Genomic DNA, 16,728 nt, shown 5'->3' with positions numbered 1-16,728 from the left:
GCCTAGAATAATTCGACATACAAAAGGATTAAATGAAAGGTGGAGATACAAAATTACAAGTATAGAGATTTACAAAGGAAAATCAGGCATCTAATCTTATAACCAAGATTTTATTAAAAAACGAATATGGGACAGCACATACAACTATACGTACTTTGAAAGAGCACTAACAATTTGCTAAATGAATATTAATATTATTGACTACTCTTATATTTCTTTTTAAATTTTTTGTTTTTTTCTTCTTTTTATTTTCTCAAATAATATTCAGGGGCCCTTAAACTTTTGTCTATTGGTCATTTCCACCCTAAAGGTGTCCTTGTAGGATCTATATATATGCTCTCCCCTTCTCACTCATTTTCAAGTAACACCTAATCTTAGAACTTCTTAATCCTCTCTCTTTTTTTCCCTTATTCTTTTTATTTAGCTCATAATATTAACCTTAGCTTAGAACACTAACTCTTTTTTGTTTTTGTAATTTTCATTACATCCCCTTTCTTCTTTTGTCTCATTTTTAGCTAAGCTGATCATAATAGCAGTCATGGTTTCTCCCGCCGTTGCTCGATTCGCCGTCGGTATTCTAGGTATTGCTAATTTGTAGTACTACTACTACTAATTGCTACATACATACATACTCAATGAAGCAATAATTATGTACACATACATAGGAACATGCTAATTAAACATGGTGATTAATCTTAATTACCATGATGCATGTTCCTAATATTTTTCACTACTACTATGATACATCAATTTTGACGTTAGGTCATTTTACTTTTGATTCCAGGGAATATCATCTCTTTCTCCCTCTACTTATCTCCAATGTAAGTATAACATTTTCACCTTCATTTTCTTTTGCTCTCTAATTTTTATTTATTTTTACACACGTACTCTCACTCATGCTTCATGCATGTTTACCTTGTGGGCCCCTAAGAATTATACCATATACACATATTTTTAATATATGGGTTTTGATCATATTATATATATGTACATATAACATATATAATATATGATGCATGTATATATAACTAATAATACTTTTTATGGTGTTTCGATTATGATATTTTCAGGCCAACATTTATTCGGATATGCAAGAAGGGATCCGTAGAACAATACTCGGCAACTCCATACTTGCTTACCTTCTTAAACTGCATGTTATGGACTATCTATGGGATGCCATTTATCCAACCTAACAACATTTTACTATCTACGATTTCGGCGAGCGGATGCTTGATTGAGTCCATTTATTTGATGCTCTTCATTATTAACACCGAGAACAAGAAGAAGAAGATCATTTTGATCATTCTTGTGCTTGGTGAGATACTCGCCGTCGGTATCGCCTTGGCCTTGGTGCTTACCTTCATGCATACCAGCAAAGATCGGACTCGCATTTTTGGGTTACTTGGTGATGTTAGCGGTGTTCTTATGTACGCCTCTCCATTAGCCGTCATGGTATGTTTTTTTTGTTACAAGTGTTATTATTCTAAGGTTCATAAAATAATTTTTGTATTCTAATAATCATTTTGAATAATGGTACATAAGTTGGTCGTAAATCAACTACATGGATGATGTGGTGCTATTACGAGTAGTAGCACATCGACTAATAATTACAAACACATTTTTGCCTTTATCTGAATTGACGTTATTTTACAAAAATTACAATTATTTGTGATAAAAATGGAAATTATTGGTTTCTAGTTGATTAGTCATACATACATAATAACTAATATAGTAAATGAGCTAGACTAATGATTTGTTTTGGGTTACAAATGTGCAGAAACAAGTGGTTAAAACAAAAAGTGTGGAATATATGCCGTTGGCTGTCTCGGTGACTTGCTTCGGCAGTGCTGTTATATGGACTCTATATGCGATCCGCCCATTCGATCCATATGTTGTGGTACGTGCTCTGTCTCTTTCTCTCTCGCTCGTTCTCTCGTTTATATCCATGCATGCTGATTTATTAGGGGTGTTCAAAAATACCCAACTCGGCTGACTCCGGACATTGGTGATGTATGAGCATCCTTACTCATTCTCATATATGGCTCATGAATGTTGCATGCTTCACCTATTATTTTCTAGCAACAACAAAGAATGTTTAGTTTTTTTTTTTCTTATTAGTCAGGCTATAAGGTCCCAGATTATTTGTCCAAAAGAAAATACATTTACCTAGCCTTGGTGGTGTTGGGTACCAGTGACACCAGATTTTGGTAACATATATTCCATGTAAAAAGTTGTTAGTCGTCAGTAACATTAGATGCATAGACATTCAATGTTACTTTCTGATTACTTTATCTTATTTAGAATAAGATTCTCTAGATTTTTACACTGTAATTAATTAACGGAATAAATATGCATAGTTCAATAAAAGACGGATTTACTAATTTTTTCACAAATATACGAATATTACCTTAGACCAAATTATGTGACAGATAATCAAATACACCCAAATAAATTAGTATATCCGTGAAAGTAGACTATCAAACCAATACTCTTACAATTTCGTAAACTATTTTTACCCATAGAATTTCCGTAGTAATTTTTTTAATATTTCCTTATATAGTAACGATATAAAAACTTTTGAATAAAAAGGATAAAAAATTAAGTTTGAGGAGTAACACTTTTGGAATGCAATTGAATAAATAAAAATAAATGTTGAGATCTCATTGGTGCAACCTAGCTAGCAAGTAGCAAGTACTACAATGCTACGGAGTGTGGAAACGTCATTGTCAAACACAAAGTAGTGCGACTAGTGGTGTATAATATTTCTATTTTATTAATTTTTAGAATTCCCACAAGTATGGGATGAGTCTCTATTATTGTACCTAACCTTAAATTTTAATATGGCCCACTTAATGTATGGGATTCTGCCCAAATGCTGACGTGGACCAAAATGACAAGTATATTTTGGACCTACTTCACTCATTGAACAATAAAAAATTATTTTTCCAAAAAAATAAAAAAAAAAATTGTTGAAAAGACAAAAGTCAAGTAAAAACTGTTGCTCTTATGTAATGTTCCACAATTGTATTAATTTGGTGATTATCTTTTTGATAATTGGGAATTCGAGATATTATATTAACATTAATTTTTTTATTGTTGTTTTTGTGATTCAGGCTCCAAATGCAATCGGATGTTTTCTTGGGCTGGCCCAATTGATACTTTATGCAGCTTATTACAAGTCTACTAAGCAACAAATGGCAGCCAAAGAAGTGGCTGAAGAGAAAGTTGAAATGGGCCTTAAAGAAATTATTGTGGTTACTAAGGGGCCCAACAAGGTCAACAATCTGCCAGAAAATGACTATCCTACCCTTCAAGAGAATGACCATCCTACCCTGCCAGAAAATGACTGTGTTATCCTCAAGCAGAAGGAAAATGATTTTGACACTAATATTTAATTTGTATTATTTGCATTAGTTATGCTCTCGACTACTATAAATGCATTACTTCTTCTCTATGTATCTATAAGCTTAGTAATCATTTATTTGGCGGGAGTATTCTTATTGGAAATAAATTTTTCTTTGCCATTTCCTACTATATATAATTTCTCATTCACTCTTGTGTTAGTTTACATATTTACAAGTTATTGATACTTTATCTGAAAAGCTCTTTTACTACATATTTCCTCCATTTTATAATATTAATAAAGGTATATGACTCAATATGATGTATAAACAATCACAAAAATAAGCAAATATAACAATCTTTCACTACATTTGGTTCACAATTTACGAGTTATTGACTTTATTTGAAAAGTTCGATTAAGATAATTCCTTCATCTTATATAAGTTGTGAAACAATATTGTATGAATAATCACAAAATTGAGCAAATATAATAAACTTATTAAATTGGTATATTAAAGGACTCTGGTGAAATTTTGAGAACTAAATAAGTTATATTAATTAAATTTGAGCATTTAAATCAATAGTTACTTCATCCAATTCAATATCAACTATGTTGTATGTATATTTTGGCCGGGTTGTATATGTACAAATCTTTGGTAAAATTTAGTTATTAAAATTTTATTGGTATAAATGACAAGTAATTATGAATAGGCCAGGTACTTTAAATTAAAAAATAGTACCATTGATATTCTAATTGATACTCGATAAATGATAAGGAATGAAAAAATTTACTTGGTATGCATAAAGAAGCTAAGTAGTTTAATCACGTGCTTAATGTCTAAAGCAACAACACATGCAAGATGCTAGAGGAAGAGGAGTATTGGGAACAAAGAAATGCTATCATCTTAGCTTGTGAGTCGTGACTACTTGATCAAAAGACAAATTTGCGCAACACAAAATAAACCATGAATTGCATCACTAGATAAGCCTCTTTTGTTTCCTTTAGGACAGTGTTAGGTACAACACAACTATTACAATACATATGGGATATGTTGCCATCTACTACTACTCTATATGTTTCTTCTAATAGAAGCTTAATATAAAGTCAAATTGAATGCATATGAATTGCCCTACTATCATTTGAAAGGTAGAACTACCTTACGGAACACTAATTTTTCTCAAATCTAACATGAAGCAACCATTGTTCCAAGTGTCCGGGCGAAATATTCCCCTAATTTTTTCTTTTACCTCTATTTAAAGCTCTATCTATATGATCGATACCATTGCTTGAGTATTGTGCGGTTTATGACTAATTAGCAAACTTTTTTCGTGAAAAGGGTGAATTTTATATAATTCTCTTTCGTCGTAGATATCATTTAATGTCTATTTTTGAAGTTAAGCTAGGATAGAAAAGAAGAACTAAACGATAAACATAGATAATATCTTCCGGGACATAAATGGATTCTTATAGTAACTACACATAAAATCTAGCATCTAAACTAGAATGTGTCTGCCTAAAGGGTTAAAAACTAGAATTTGATTCAAGACAACAAATGAATACTACTAATAGTAGTTAGAAAAATTACCGGCAAACCTTTCAACCAATTAAGCATTATTGGAAATGGATTTTACATTGAGATATTTGCAAAATTGACACATAAATTAAAATTGACATGACAATATAGAGATATTAAAATTAAGATAATATCCACTTGTAGAAAATACTTTAAAGATATAGCATAATTATTCAATTCTCCAAAAAATAAAAACTAAGGGTGTAGAGATTGAAGTAGTATAATTTTAAACTTTCCGTCAGAATAATTATAGGCTAAGCTAAGCTAAACTAGCTTCATAAAAAGAGACAATAAATATCAATCAATTTCATACCATAAAATAAATAAAGAATATGTCCGATTTATATTTGTGATACATATTAACCACTATTTCATGCTACTCTATCTTGTCTCATGTTATTTCATATTTTCATCAGCTGTCGATCCTTCCTCTGATCCTTCATGCATATATACTTGTTCTTTAGATAATTTTGATAAGATTTTTCCACAAAATAAATAAATGCTAATAATAAAAAACTAAACAAAACAATAAAAGGATAAGATAAGTCTTTGATCCTTTCAAAAAACAAAAAGATAAGTCTTTGACAATTACAATTAAATTGTACGTGAGAATGAGATTGTGAATTTGTGATGATGAGTTTGCGTCTTATAATTTAGGATTTTTTTTTTCAATTTTAATTTGCATATAAAATAAAAAAAATAAAAAAATCCCATTTCTAATTTTCAAGCAAAGTAGCTAGGTAGCATTTTTGTAGCTTGGAATAGATTTTATATAATTTGATTTATTTTTGTTCTTAGTTGTCGAATTTTGCATGTGCTCATGTCAAATTCAGATTTGGAAAACCCCAATTTAATTTTATAGGTACTAAAGTTTCTCAATCTAATATAGATAAGTATATATGCTGATTTACAAGCTTAGCTATTATCATGAATATTACAAAATAGTATATCATGCAAATTAATAATTTGTATGTTAAGTATTCTAAGCTATTTTGGATAATTTAGCGTTCTTATCTAGATAGCTAATGATGATTGATGAATTTAGATTGTGCGTGTACAAATTATATACCATATAAAATCACATATAAGTAACATAATTATATAGGTGAAAATCAAGTCAAATTGCATGATATTATTGAATTTGAGTTCCCCATCAGTTGTTATAAAAATGTTGGATTATATATATATATATATATATATATATATATATATATATATATATATATATATATATATATATATATATATATAATGCAAATCATATTGTTGCGATGTTTTGAAAATTGATAGATAATTATGGCTTATTTTATTTTACTCTCTTGTTTGATTATTTGGTCATCTTTGATAATTAGATAATATATGTGTATTACTTAGGAATTTAGGATCATTTAAGTGCTTCTTGTGAGTATAAAATAGACATATGATTAATAATGGCTTTAATACAAATTGAATGAATTAAGAAACACATACTAACTATCAAAAGCTAAGTAACAACAATTGCGGCACTGGCGCATAAACATTAAATCAATCGCATAAACCATAAATCGTATGTAAAGTATTCAAATTCGCGCCAATTAGATAGGTTGTAAGTTGTAACCAAGATTCGAAGAAATCGAAATTCATAGTCCCATCATATTGCATCAACTCCCTTCATTCAAATTAAAATATCTTAAAGACAAACCACTTTAAAATTTTATCAGAATGTCTACAAAAACATATACTCCAGCAAGGCAGCAATTATCCACTTTCCAGAAATAATATTATCTTTTGCTTTTAACTTAACTTCAATCAATCAATTCTTCTGATTACAATACAAGCCCAAATTAAAGAATCACAAACTTAAAATAACAATAAAACTATATTCATAATTTACATGGAATCTAACATGCAACCTTCTTTGCGTACAAATTTGATGGAGTATGATGCGTTGCAGTGTTGAGAAGCATACATTGGTTAACATTTTTCAAAGTTACATAATAATTTGCTGAAAATGTGGTGGAACATAACTAATGTTTCCTCTGCAATTTGCATGCGTATTAGATTCTGTCATAAATTTCTTGACTCATATGAAAAACAATAGGGCAGTTGATCTTTATCATAGAATCAAAGGGATAATGGTATGTACTCCGTAGTATATAAGTTAAATAAATATTTATTTAGAGATTAAAGCTTGTGTTTAATTACCAAATATAATATGGATATAATATGCTTAAACTTCTAGAACTTTTTTGACAGTTTCATTGTTGTAATTAGATTACTTTTCTAGATCGTATTTACTTAACATTCTTTGACTTATAGCATTGTTTGACACAAATGTTAGTATATACGAAGTATGTAAGAAATTATTTGGTTTATCTTAATGTGTGTCAAGTATATAGAGTTGAATATATATATATATATATATATATATATATATATATATATATATATATATATATATATATATATATATATATATATATATATATATACACACACACGTGTATCTAAAAAAGTCAATTATGTTCAAATATTGTGTAAATTTTACTTTTATTGTGTATTTCAAACAATTTTACAATTGTAAATAATTGTTTCTAGCTAGATGTAGCAAGTTTTTATACCCATACGTCGTAAATCGTAGTAGATATGAAATAGGTTAATGCAAAGGGGAAAAAAAATAGACACAAATTTGCGTGGTTCATTAACAATGCATTAGCTACATTGTCTGCCCAAACAAAAAAAAGGTAGCCTACATGTTAAATATGGGTATGGGCCGCACCCGTCACCAAGAGAGAGTCCATTTCACAAGATGGCAATAGAAGGAGTATGTAGCCCCTTAATCTTATAAAATGTTAAACTCTCTCAACTTTTATTAATGTGGAGCATTTACATGTGTTGTTTAGGTTTCAACACTTCTCCCCAGTCCTCACATGTAAGGTCCCTTTAATTCCATCACATGTTATGTTTCATGGGACTAGAGTGCATTATATTTCTCCTCGGTACCATTGCGACTTTTTCATTTTTGTTTTTTAAAAGTCAAATAATGTGTTGTATATTGTACTTAAAATTAATGATTATTATACTAATCATGTTGATTATTAGAAAAATTGGCAACAAAAGAGTGAAAACTACTTTTTATTATATGGCCGATTTTCATATACTTGTATGAATTTTTAGTTTGTAAGAAATTAAAAATCGAAAACAAAAAACGATGATGAAGGAACGCTTATCATTTAGCTTTTTTATATTCGATACTTTTAATCCTCACCATCCGTGTCCATGATAAGCAGATTGTATTCTAAAACAATGAATTTTTCTTATGCTGATCCGATTCCTTTCTATTGATAGAAAATTCCAAGTGGCCTTATTAAAAGATTTATACAACATTACGCAAGCAAAGCTTCTACTTTGCTGATTTTTTGAAATATTTTATTTTTCTAGCAAGTGTTCAATTATATTATTTATTGTGCATGGTCTTAAATTATCATGTGATATTCCAAGATCCAACTATACAAAAAGTGATTTATGCTCGACTACATTCATAATTATAGATTAAACTAACACTTCAAGAAGGTCTTAGATAGTTTTAAATTAACTAATCCATGCTTTAAAAACTAATCAGTTAGTCAATGCTTATAAAAATAAATTAAGAAGTCTCTAGTGGAGGAAAGTCCTAAAGTATAAAGCGTTACATGCAAATGCAAATATGCAACATTTAATTCACCTGAATATATTCTCTAAGATTTACGTGCATATATACTGGTCAAACAAATACGAGTAAACACACTAGTCTAAGGTCTAACCTGCGGCTTGCAAATTATATAATTATGGCCGACTAGTCAAAGAAATAAAAGATTGGAAAAAGTTAGGGCAAGCTAATAAGGAGGAAATATTTTTTAATTAATGTCTATTAACTTTGTTACCTATTAGGAGAGGTTATAAACCACAAATAACTCAGATTAACGTTTCAAAAAAAAAAAAAAAAAATAACTCAGATCAAATACGATCTCAAATTTTAAGTTAGTTGACAATCACTGAATTTTCCTGTTTATAGAGAGAAAAGTATGGGTGTGAGCTCCACAACATCGATATGAAGTTACTAAAGTGTCCCATCTTTCTTGATTAATTACTCCCTAGAGTTGCTCGGCCGCCTCATACAAACGTAGAGCACGTTGAAATTTAATCAAATTTTAAAAGTGGTATATCTTGAGACTAGTTAAGACACATTCCCTCTAATCACATTTATATAATCGATCAATTATTTGTGAATTGTTAACATGATCGATTGTATAGACCTTTGAATTGAATCCGCATGTATTGGTATTTAAATGAGATATAATGTTGGCTTACTATCATAGAAAAAAGTGATTCAACTATAATTTTGTAAATAGCTTGAAATGTCAAAATAAAGTTAAAATAAATCCTTATTCCGTTTCAAAAACACCAGCAACGATAGGAGACTAAATTTACAAATAAACTGTACGATAAAAGTGCAGAATGAGTATGTAGTGTAGTTAGAAAATAAACGTCATAGTTCATGTGTTACAAGAAATAAGATCAGATGAGAAGCAAATGATGATGATGATATCAAAAGACATTGCATGAATATTTTATAATAATATAGCTTAGGTTGCTGCTTATGTATGAATTGAACGAAGTTCAAAGATAGAGGCCAATACAAGAAAATGTGATGACACGTAAATAATAAGACTAGTGTACGTACTCACGTGAATCTCTCCATAAAAGTCCATTTCCAATACTCTCTACTCAGTCGATGATGCATTGATGCAGGAAAACTTAGGTCGATCCAAGTACCCTTTTGCTCTCGAATCTTATTACATCAATTACCAGTGACTAACCACATCAACAATAGTACTTCTTTGTCATCATAATCAGTGGGACCTTCCGGGCCCGGCCCCCGATAAATTATTGTAATTAATTAGTTAATGAACTTAAATAATCTTATTTTACTTATAAAATATTGGAATATAGTGACTAGTTTAAAGCAAGAGACAAAAGATTCAAATTTTAAATCCGCCACGTCATCATCATCACTAAGTAGATATTTTTCTAACTTTATTTTTACTCCCTTATAACAAATGAGTAATCGGAGCACTTAGGCCCTGCTATTTGGTAATTAGCGGATATAGATGGTTATTAAGAACTAATGCATTAACTGATTTTACTAGTTCGTAGCACTAGATGTTTTGAATAGTTGATTATATTAGCTATTTGTACATAATTATTGTTTGGTAAAATTAGATGATAATTTATAAATATATTGTTAATTGAGAATGTGAAAGGACAAACAAGGTCATTGATAATTTTATTTTTTTTTATTTTTTTTTATTTTTTTTGAGGAAAAGGTCATTGATATTTTGGGTGTAGGGATGTAAATTATACAAGTAGTAAATTGGCTAAATTTCTCAATCAACTACTGTATTTGAAAAAGCTCCAATTTTCAGCTATTTTACAAATTAATGGATTCAACTAAGGCTATTCGACCTATTCAGTTAAGCCCATTTTCTTACTCTCCCTTCTGAATTTCCAAATCTTGATTTTGATCTGTAAAGTTTAAGTGGGCCGTGCCTAGGTTGGCATGACCCAAAGTCAGTGGGACAAAACAAGGCAAGGAGTCAAGGACCCAACTTTAGCGATCTCTATGTACGTGTATTTTTATCAAAAATGAAGAAAATAAAATATATAAAAATGCATTTGTGCTCAAGATTAGCCATTATACTTGTTAAATTCGGGTCTGGGCTGTACCTACAAATCGAGAGAGTCCATTTTACAAAGTCCAAAGAAGGTTCCATTTCAAAACCATATGGCAATAAGAAGAGTAGCACCTTAGCCTTATAAAGTGATTAACTCTCTCTTTTTCAACCAATGTGGAATACTTACATGTGGTGATACTTGAGAGGTCTATTCTTCAACAATACTCTAGTTTTAATTTGCATGAAAAATCGAACAATTAATGATCCTTAGTACGATTATTGTATTAATAGTATCTATGAATTGTGTGTAAAGGGAAGGGATAATAATGATCGACTTAATCATCGTTATCCTAAGCTGTTAGCATTGTTTAATTTACATTTGTGTTACTCTTTCTTAATATTCATAATATTTCGCCAATACAATGTGCCTAGGTATATGTCGAGGTTTTAATGTTGGTTTTATGTACCGACGTATTGTATATATCTTGTTAAACTCATTGATGTAATCAAATCGAAGCTTTTCTATCATTCTCATAACTCATATGATTGTGAGTATAATGTAAATGGTACAAGGATGACTAGACGTACAACTTAATGAGACTCACCTTACTAATTACAGTTTTTTTTTTTTTCAATTGGTAAACAAATGAAGTAATAATTATTACGGAGTAGAATTTTTTATTTTTTTGGGAGGGGGGTAACGGTTGATAAAGAGTTTTTCTCTGTGTGGTAATAGACTGTGGGTGCAAGTGTCATGATGTATCCAAATTGCCAATATGGGCTCTACCTTAATTTCACGTGACCTTGAGAGACTACTTGAACCCCCACTCTTGGAGCTTTTGATATTTGCATGATATGGATATATTGATGTTATGATAAGGCCCATGATATTTAACAGGGAAAATCAATCTTATTTATGTTGCTGTCATTCTTCTATTAACAAACAATATTCATTTTACTAGTAAGAGAAATTACGATTTGACTTTGAAATTGGCTTTCGTTTAGGTCTTCTAACAAGTAATGTCTTCATATATATAATCAACAATTAGTCCTTTTTACTTTTTTTGTTTCTAATTGAAACCTCATTCTTTCCTTAGCTTTTTTGTGTTAAGCGGTATGGTAAGGTAAGGTCAAGTTTCTTAGTTTTACTTTAACGCTAATTAAACAATTTTACCTTCTAACGATTACTTATAAAGTAAGGGGAAAAAACGTTTGTGTAGACGTAATACAAGCAAACAATATGGTCAATATCCCATTTTCGTTCCTTTTCCACTACATCAAAAGAAGCATGAGGTTCTTAGCTAATAAGTAGATTTTCATAGTAGCTAGTCAATAAGGTGATTGATGGAACCTCCCTTTTGCATGATTATTAGCAATTTAGCCTATTCTTGTAACTTACTAATATACTTTACGTCGACTCTACCTTATCTTAAAAATACTTCATATAAGATTCTTGATCCCATTTACGTCACTACTCTATACTGTATTAAACTTAATAACGATCTTACCATAATAAACATAGGCAAATCCTACAGGCAACAGGCAATATGGCATGCATGCAATTAAATTGCCATATGTAAAATATAGGTGGCCTGGACATAAAACATTTATGAGGATAAATTAGAGCTTGTCTCTATATTTTTATGGCTATATATGAATAAAAATCGGTATGGCTTGACAAGTATATATTTGTAACAATATAATATTTATTTCATGAAAAATAAAATAAGATATGATAATATATAAGAAGTATATACTACCAAATTGCAAATTAATGTCATTAATATTCTAGAAGGCAGTGCCAAATTTTGCAACTTCCTCTCTATAAATTATCACTCCTAAAAATTCAGCATATTATCACTTGCATGTGCAATTTTAAGCCCTTCACATTTTCGTGATCTCCCTAGTTTTTGTTTAGCATGTCATGCAAGTGAACAACCAGTTTTAGCTTCCTTTTTCTTTTCCTTTTTTTACATTTTCCCTTTATTTTGGATTTTGGTACGTGTTCAACTTACATTTAGATACTTGTGACAAGTCAAAATTAAAAAAAACCTATTTTACGTTCAAACTTAAAATATATAACTAGCTCTTTTCTTTCCTTTAATACCATTATTCCTTCGAAAATATATTGATTAATCTCCTTCTTGGTTAAGTTTTTTTTTGTTTATTCAATTATAATCATGATTTCACCCAGTGCAATTCGTTTCGCCGCCGGGATTATTGGTAATTATGATGACTAATCAACTTTCTCATCAGTTCATTATTAATAAGTACTTTTTTCCATTCGTCAATGTAGTATATACTTGTATATGTATGTAAGTAGCATATCTAGGCCTTGTTAATTTTACTTCCTCTATAAACTAACTTACATTTTTTTTTTCAGGGAATATAACAGCTTTGTTCTTGTTCTTGTCTCCATTGTAAGTTTCTATCAATGATAGGTTTTCTTGTATTAATGTAATTATTGTGCATATATATAAATCATATATAAACTAAAATGTGCGTGGATGGCCGGGGTAGCAAACATGTTAATAGCTCAATATCATAATGCTCCATACTTGTCAGTTTAAAATACCAATGCAATAACGGGTAATTTCTAAAATTATATATATGAAACGGCTATTAAATTAGCTAGTATTACGAAATTGAGGGCTTCATTATCTTTGGTATAAAGAAAGTCATTCATATTCATAGAAAAAATGTAAACAAGTTTTTATTTAATTCATTCTTGGGTGTCACTTTAAAGATCATAACCAGCTAAACTAAGGTAGTTGACATCCACATATGAAGAGCGTCGCTCGCTCGTTAATTGTTGTGCTTAATCTTAACTTGTACCAGATTTTCATTTGAACTTGCTTCCCGAAATTTCAGGCCAACATTCATCGGAATATACAAGAAGAAGACGGTGGGACAATACTCATCAGTGCCATACTTAGCCACATTTGTGAATTGCATGCTTTGGGTGGTGTATGGTCTACCATTTATTCACCCAAATAGCATTTTGGTGGTGACAATAAATGGGGCTGGCTTTTTTATTGAGCTAATCTACTTGATACTCTTTGTGATTTACTCTGACAAGAAAAATAAGCTTAAGATTGTGTTAATTGCAATTGTTGAGATTATAATTGTGGGAATTATGACTGCCTTGGTCCTCATTTTAACTCATACCACCAAGCGTAGGTCTTCAATTGTTGGTATGATTGCCATCGTTTGCAACATCATGATGTATGCCTCTCCTTTGTCTGTTATGGTAATTACTCCTTAATTAATTAATTAATTACTCCTCCCGATCTCTTGATTAATTAACATGAGTATTAATTAGTAAGTATATATCTTAATTAGATGGTCGGTATGTATACAAAATACACCTGTTGTATACAAGTTTTGTCTTACTCTTGTGTTAACGATTTTCTAATGTATGTGTATTTGGACAGAAATTGGTGATAACGACTAAAAGTGTGGAGTACATGCCATTTTCTCTATCAATTGCTTCATTTACGAATGGCATTGCATGGACGGTCTATGCATTGTTTCCCTTGGATCCTTACATTGCCGTAAGTCCCTTCTCTCTCCCTCTTTATCTCGCATGCATGGAAAGTTTATTTAGTAGATATAGGAGCAATTACATACGAAGTATATGATATAAACCGTATTATTAGTCACAAATTGCAATTAATTTATTGGTTTTGTGTTACAATACTTAACTAATCATAATAGTTATGAAGTATTGGTGTAGCTTGTTATTACACGGAGTATGTCTCTCCTTAACGTTATGAGGTATCATGACATTAGTAGGCAGTGTAGGCTAGTAGCTTAGCTATTCGGAGCTTATATATCTCATTAGTGTGTCTCATATTGCTTTTTTGGCTACTATTCCAATTTCCATTATTTAAATTTGATAAAATCAATGGCTTTAACAAAATTATTGTAGCTACTTCGTAATTGCATAACATAATATTTTATAAAATGAACCTTTTACTTGCAAGAGAGAATCTTATTCATTAATTTGTTTGGCTTTAAATTTTGTTTTAAAGCTACATAATTTTCCAATAAAAAAGAAAAATCAATTAACAATATTGCTAGAAGCCTATAAACAATTTTTTATTTCATAACAAAGACACACGTACAGTAGAGCACTCTGCTAGTCTGCATTACGAGTATAATTGTCCGCCATGAATCGAACAACATTGATCTTGTGACATTGCATTTAGTCTATGCTGAAAATAACAACCGCAAGTCTGCAGAAACATTTCTTATCGACTTCTTGTGACATTGCATGCCGCTGCCGGAACTTCAACAATTGTCCAATTCTAAACCAGTATAGAGTATTTCAATTATTAACATAAATACAAATGTAGAAATTTCGTAAACAAATAAAGCCAGTCCTGGGTGCTGGGGCTCTAACGACTTAGCATCCCTTTAATTTTTTGATTGAGTTGATCATTTGACATAATTACAGTATCGGCAGAATTATTATGGTCATAGTAAATTTACCCAAAAAACTAATATCATGGTAATTTAAATTTTCCTTTTACATAGTACAACAAATGTTACAGTAATTTTAATAAGGGTCTTGTTTTCCAACACAGGCACCAAATGGACTGGGCACAATATTCGCATTGGTTCAACTTATACTGTATGCAACATACTACAAGTCCACGAAAGAGCAGATAGCAGCAAGGAAACTCAAAAGTACAGTGGGCTTAACAGAAGTTATATACAACGAAGACTCTGCAAAGCCGGCCCAATTTCCCCATAATGGTCGGGCCCAAAAACCATAAAAGCCCAATTCCATTGTGGGTTAATGGAGCTAGGATGGTACACAAGCTGGACCACCTGATCAACCATAAATTTCTAAGTATGAAAAATCATGCTATTTTTTGCCAGTAATTGGACCCATCTTAATAATTAAGTATGGGACTTTTTTTTTCTGTTGAATAATATAGTAGCCATATATGTTGTATTGCATCCAAATAATAAAATGTCTTATTCAAATTTTAATGTCAATGTTATAGGACTTCAATCAGTAATTTAATTTCCCCTCTTGTGATAGGAGGACACCTCCGTATCTTACCGTGTAAAATAAAAATATAACAAAATCAATAATTAATTAGTTCAAGAATACATCATATTTACGAATCTTATTCTTCTAAATTTTTAAAATGAAAATAAACACTACCATTTGACTGGGATTAGACCTTATAATAAGTTCAGCTAAGATAAAATACAATGTAAATAAAATTAGTTATTCAAGTGATATAAAATGAAGGTCAAGGGATAATCAATTCAAATCAGATGATACGGGATTAAATGAGTGAAATGTGGGGAAGACAATACTACCTTAATTTTCTTGAACTAATTATCTAATAAATTTAAGAAGGAAAGAAAAAAAGGGAAAAAAAAAAAAAAAAAAAAAAAACAAAGCATGACATGGTTTTTTAACTTATCTTAATTCGAACTTATTTATACTAAGGTAGTAGTGTTACGTTCACTTGATACTAATATAAGTTTAACTAAACTCATGTGAACTTGTTTAGACCTTGTTATAGCTGGAAGATAATTTAAAAGAAAAAATTATGTCGCTAAACGAAATCAATTTACTACCTCCGTTACATATTAGTTGTAACTTTGAAATATTTTATGTCTCACAAATAATACCCCAAAGTTGCACTATATGTAATGGAAGTAGTAATTAGATCTTATTAGTAATGGAGTTTATTTATCTTTAAATTGAACTTGACCTATCCTTATGGATCGCTCGTAATTTATTTTTCTCGAATAAGCTTATCCGAACTTATATCTATTATTTGAACTTATATGAACCTATTTTTCTCAAAAATAATTAAAAATAAACAAAGCGAGCTTAATAATTTGACCTTCTATGAACTTATCTAAACCTACTTAGAGACTTAAAGTGTAATCTATTCACCTGATAATCACTTATCTTAACTACATACTTTAATCCAAGTTTATATTCCTAGCTAAAACAAGTGAAAATTTAGGTGTATAAGAAGAAAAATATATTTAAATCAATTTATAATAAAGCGAAGGTTAATGAGTTTGCTTAAGTTCAACTTAAAAATAAAACAAGTTTAAATAAGTTCATGTAAAAGTTTATA

At 30.1% G+C, this 16,728-nt stretch overlaps 2 protein-coding genes across 2 annotated transcripts; both read left to right on the top strand.

Moving 5' to 3' along the window:
- The first annotated feature begins 338 nt into the window (after positions 1 to 338).
- LOC110732264 (bidirectional sugar transporter SWEET7-like) lies at positions 339 to 3,536 on the top strand. Its single transcript, XM_021912179.1, has 5 exons — positions 339 to 581; positions 785 to 821; positions 1,071 to 1,452; positions 1,778 to 1,897; positions 3,114 to 3,536. Exons 1-5 carry the CDS (start codon positions 539 to 541, stop codon positions 3,393 to 3,395), a joined length of 864 nt encoding a protein of 287 aa, XP_021767871.1. The 5' UTR covers positions 339 to 538; the 3' UTR covers positions 3,396 to 3,536.
- Positions 3,537 to 12,563: 9,027 nt separating this feature from the next.
- LOC110732216 (bidirectional sugar transporter SWEET4-like) lies at positions 12,564 to 15,608 on the top strand. The gene is made up of 5 exons (XM_021912133.1): positions 12,564 to 12,832; positions 12,993 to 13,029; positions 13,481 to 13,859; positions 14,044 to 14,163; positions 15,199 to 15,608. The coding sequence occupies exons 1-5, from the start codon at positions 12,790 to 12,792 to the stop codon at positions 15,388 to 15,390; spliced, it is 771 nt and encodes a 256-aa protein (XP_021767825.1). The 5' UTR covers positions 12,564 to 12,789; the 3' UTR covers positions 15,391 to 15,608.
- Positions 15,609 to 16,728: the final 1,120 nt, after the last annotated feature.

The sequence above is a fragment of the Chenopodium quinoa genome, unplaced genomic scaffold, assembly GCF_001683475.1.
Source record: "Chenopodium quinoa cultivar QQ74 unplaced genomic scaffold, ASM168347v1, whole genome shotgun sequence".
NCBI classification, from domain to species: domain Eukaryota; kingdom Viridiplantae; phylum Streptophyta; class Magnoliopsida; order Caryophyllales; family Amaranthaceae; genus Chenopodium; species Chenopodium quinoa.
This window is presented reverse-complemented; position numbering and strand designations above follow the sequence as displayed.

What these genes read in the sequence shown, in the direction of transcription:
- LOC110732264 (XM_021912179.1), top strand. Translation starts at nt 539, where the DNA reads ATGGTTTCTCCCGCCGTTGCTCGATTCGCCGTCGGTATTCTAG. An exon ending in ATTCGCCGTCGGTATTCTAG is followed by an intron (nt 582 to 784) that starts GTATTGCTAATT and finishes TTTTGATTCCAG; the next exon opens with GGAATATCATCTCTTTCTCC. An exon ending in TCCCTCTACTTATCTCCAAT is followed by an intron (nt 822 to 1,070) that starts GTAAGTATAACA and finishes TGATATTTTCAG; the next exon opens with GCCAACATTTATTCGGATAT.
- LOC110732216 (XM_021912133.1), top strand. Translation starts at nt 12,790, where the DNA reads ATGATTTCACCCAGTGCAATTCGTTTCGCCGCCGGGATTATTG. An exon ending in CCTCTCCTTTGTCTGTTATG is followed by an intron (nt 13,860 to 14,043) that starts GTAATTACTCCT and finishes GTATTTGGACAG; the next exon opens with AAATTGGTGATAACGACTAA. An exon ending in CCTTGGATCCTTACATTGCC is followed by an intron (nt 14,164 to 15,198) that starts GTAAGTCCCTTC and finishes TTTCCAACACAG; the next exon opens with GCACCAAATGGACTGGGCAC.